The following is a 4,375-nucleotide window of genomic DNA, read 5'->3' on the forward strand; positions in this document are numbered from 1 at the left end:
CCAGAGAAACATAGGGAAGACACTTGAAGATATAGGCACAGCCAAAGATGTTCTGAAAATCTTTCATGCTAGTGGTATGGGAAATAACCCCAAGAACTGAGAAACAGGACTGCATGAAAATAGAAAATTTATTCTTGTGAAGGAATTCAGAGTAAAAGAGGAGTACTGGTTAGGAAGTATCTTCACTAAATACCTCTCAGGCAAGGGTTATATATCCAGGCTATATAAAAAAAACTGTAAAATATAACCAAAACCATCCAATAAGTTAAATGGTTAATGAACTGAGTAGATAATTCTAAAAAGAAGAAACACAGATCGCCAATAAATGCTTGAGAAGGTGTTCAGCATCCTAAGTCACCAGGAACATGCACTTTGAGAGTGGTTTGAACTTCCACCTCTCGCCAGTTTGCTCGGAAACATCCAGGAACAAGTGACAAAAGATGTTGGTGAGAATGGGGGAAGAGAATAATCTTTATTCACCACTGGTAGGGATGTAAATCTGTACAGCCACTTGGGAAATTAGTTTTTTAATAAACTGAAAATAAACCACTTCCACGATCTAGCCGCGTCACTCTTGCTTAAAGGAAGCAAGGTCACCACATCACAGAGATACCGCCATATCCACGCTTATTCCTGCATTTTCACCACAGCCAGCCAGGTATGGAATTAGCTTAGATGTCTATTCTTTGTTTATTTTTATTTTCAATTATTTTTAGACTACGAGTCTCTCTATGTAGCCCTCTTTGTCCTGGAATTCATTATGTGTATCAGACTGGCCTTGAATTCACAGAGATCCACCTGCCTCTGCTTCCTAAGTGCTGGGGTGAAAGGTGTTCTACTACTCCCAGCCTTGCCCAGACGTCTATTAACAGGTAGATGAAGAAATAAAGCATGGACTATAAACATAATGGAATTCAATGTAAATGCAAAGGGAAGTGAAAACTTGGTGTTGGCAGGGAAACTGATAGAACTGGAAGCATTGTGCTAAGTCAAACAAAACAAAACAAAACAAAAACAAACAAACAAACAAACAAAAAAACAAAAAAAAAAAACAAAGCCAGATTAAAAAAGACACATTGGTGCCACCGCCGTCGCTGCCGCTAGTGGAAGAAGATGGCGGAAGGCGGAGCGGTGGACCTGGACACCCAGCGTACTGACATCGTGACGCTGCTCAAAACCTCGCTCCGGAAAGGGGACACCTGGTATCTAGTAGATAGTCACTGTTTCAAACAGTGGAAAAAATATGTTGGTTTTGACAGTTGGGACAAATACCAGGTGGGAGATCAAAATGTCTATCCTGGACCCATCAATAACTCTGGACTTCTCAAAGATGGTGATGCCCGGTCCCTTAAGGAGCATCTTATTGATGAGCTGGATTACATACTGTTGCCAACTGAAGGCTGGAATAAACTTGTCAGCTGGAACACGCTGATGGAAGGGCAAGAACCAATAGCAAGAAAGGTGGTAGAACAGGGTATGTTTGTAAAGCACTGCAAAGTAGAAGTATATCTACATGAAAGCATGTATATCTTCATGAAAACATGAACAATGTTGTCATCCGGAGATTTAGCAAAGCTGACACAATAGATACGATTGAGAAGGAAATAAGAAAAATCTTCAATATTCCAGATGAGAAAGAGGCCAGAGTGTGGAACAAGTACATGAGTAACACGTTTGAGCCACTGAATAAGCCGGACAGCACTATCCAGGATGCTGGCTTGTACCAAGGACAGGTGTTAGTGATAGAACAAAAAAATGAAGATGGAACTTGGCTAAGGGGTCCCTCTACTCCTAAGTCCCCAGGTGCATCCAATTTTTCAACTTTACCAAAGATCTCTCCTTCATCTCTATCAAATAATTATAACAACAACAACAACAGAAATGTGAAAAACTCAAATTTTTGTCTCCCATCATATACTGCATATAAGAACTATGATTATTCAGAACCTGGAAGAAACAATGAACAGCCAGGCCTCTGTGGCTTGAGTAACTTGGGAAATACGTGTTTCATGAACTCAGCTATCCAGTGTTTGAGCAACACACCTCCACTTACTGAATATTTCCACAATGATAAGTACCAAGAAGAACTGAATTTTGACAATCCCCTAGGAATGAGAGGTGAAATATCTAAAGCATATGTTGAGCTGATCAAGCAGATGTGGTCTGGAAAGTTTAGCTACGTCACTCCAAGAGCATTTAAGACACAAGTAGGATGTTTTGCACCTCAATTCTCTGGATATCAACAGCAAGACTGCCAGGAACTACTAGCTTTCCTATTAGATGGATTGCACGAAGATTTGAATAGAATTAGGAAAAAAACCATATATACAGTCAAAAGATGCTGATGGGAGGCCAGATAAGGTTGTTGCTGAAGAAGCCTGGGAAAACCATTTAAAAAGAAATGATTCTATTATAGTAGACATATTTCATGGCCTTTTCAAATCTACTTTAGTGTGTCCTGAGTGTGCTAAGATCTCAGTAACCTTTGATCCTTTTTGCTACTTGACACTTCCATTACCTATGAAAAAAGAACGTAGCTTGGAAGTTTATTTAGTTAGAATGGATCCACTTACTAAACCTATACAATACAAAGTTATTGTGCCCAAAATTGGAAATATGCTAGATCTTTGTACAGCGTTGTCTGCTTTGTCAGGAGTGCCTGCAGATAAGATGATAGTCACTGACATATACAATCACAGATTTCACAGGATCTTTGCCGTGGATGAGAACCTCAGCAGCATTATGGAGCGGGATGACATTTACGTGTTTGAGATTAACATCAACAGGACAGAAGACACAGAACATGTGGTTATTCCTGTTTGCCTACAAGAAAAATTCAGACACTCAAGTTATACTCATCATACTGGCTCTTCACTGTTTGGCCAGCCTTTCCTTATGGCTGTACCACGAAACAATACTGAAGATAAGCTCTATAATCTCCTACTCTTGAGAATGTGTCGGTATGTCAAGATGTCTACTGAAACTGAGGAAACTGATGGACCCTTGCGCTGCTGTGAGGACCAGAATATTAATGGGAATGGTCCAAATGGCATACATGAAGAAGGCTCACCAAGTGAAATGGAAACAGATGAACCGGATGATGAGTCCAGCCAGGATCAAAAACTTCCCTCAGAGAATAAAAATAGTCAGTCTGAAGATTCCATTGGAGGAGATAATGTATTGTGAAATGTATTGAAAATGTATTGTGTACTGAAGAAACTTGTAAAGGTCAACTTACGGGACACAAAAAGCGATTGTTTACATTCCAGTTCAACAATTTAGGCAGCACTGACATCAACTACATCAAAGACGACACCAGGCATATAAGATTTGATGATAGACAGCTCCAACCAGATGAAAGATCTTTTCTCGCTTTGGACTGGGATCCTGACTTGAAAAAGAGATATTTTGATGAGAATGCTGCTGAGGAATTTGAAAAACATAAAAATGTGGAATATAAACCTCCAAAGAAGCCCTTTGTGAAATTAAAAGACTGCATTGAGCTTTTTACAACAAAAGAGAAACTAGGTGCTGAAGATCCCTGGTATTGTCCAAATTGTAAAGAACATCAGCAAGCCACAAAGAAATTAGATTTATGGTCCCTGCCTCCAGTACTTGTGGTACATCTCAAGCGATTTTCTTATAGTCGATACATGAGAGACAAGTTAGACACTTTAGTTGATTTTCCAATCAATGATTTGGATATGTCAGAGTTCCTAATTAATCCAAATGCAGGCCCTTGCCGCTATAATCTGATTGCTGTTTCCAACCACTATGGAGGGATGGGAGGAGGACATTATACTGCTTTTGCAAAAAATAAAGATGGTGGAAAATGGTAGTGTTTTGATGACAGTAGTGTCTCACTGCTTCTGGAGACCAAATTGTGTCCAAAGCAGCGTGCGTGCTCTTCTACCAGAGGCAGGACACTTTCAGTGGGACTGAAGGTGCTTCAGCTGCTGCAGGGATCCCCCTGGAAAGGGATGAAGACAGCAATGACAATGACGTAGAAAATGAAAACTGTATGCACACCAATTAATGAAAGTCCAAGAAGCCATAGAAGAGAGACTTTCCTGCTGGCGGTGTACGTGGAAATGAAGTCATCCACCACAGTGAAACAGAAGTCTGAGATGAGGAGTTTCAGATAACTGAATGTAAATCCTTTATCAGATTTTAACTTGTGCAGTACTTGAAGTGAAACACAATGAAAACTTTAACAGAAATTGTCTCTTAATACATTTACAGTCTTGTATTTACAAGCTAAATATATATAGGAAATCACAAATAAATCCCTTTTAAGTTTGAAAAAAAAGGACACATTGTTTTTTCCCTATGAGTTAAATCTAAAAATATAATTACATATGGGTATTTGTGTGTA

General features: G+C 39.4%; 1 protein-coding gene across 1 annotated transcript; it reads left to right on the forward strand.

Moving 5' to 3' along the window:
* The first annotated feature begins 1,110 nt into the window (after positions 1 to 1,110).
* LOC129676390 (ubiquitin carboxyl-terminal hydrolase 15-like) lies at positions 1,111 to 4,109 on the forward strand. Its single transcript, XM_055606739.1, is given in 5 exon segments — positions 1,111 to 1,516; positions 1,519 to 2,312; positions 2,314 to 3,177; positions 3,180 to 3,858; positions 3,861 to 4,109. Coding segments are annotated over 5 exon segments (2,916 nt in total). The 5' UTR covers positions 1,111 to 1,113; the 3' UTR covers positions 4,037 to 4,109.
* Positions 4,110 to 4,375: the final 266 nt, after the last annotated feature.

Source organism: Psammomys obesus, unplaced genomic scaffold (genome assembly GCF_907164565.1).
Source record: "Psammomys obesus unplaced genomic scaffold, mPsaObe1.curated_primary_1811, whole genome shotgun sequence".
NCBI lineage: Eukaryota > Metazoa > Chordata > Mammalia > Rodentia > Muridae > Psammomys > Psammomys obesus.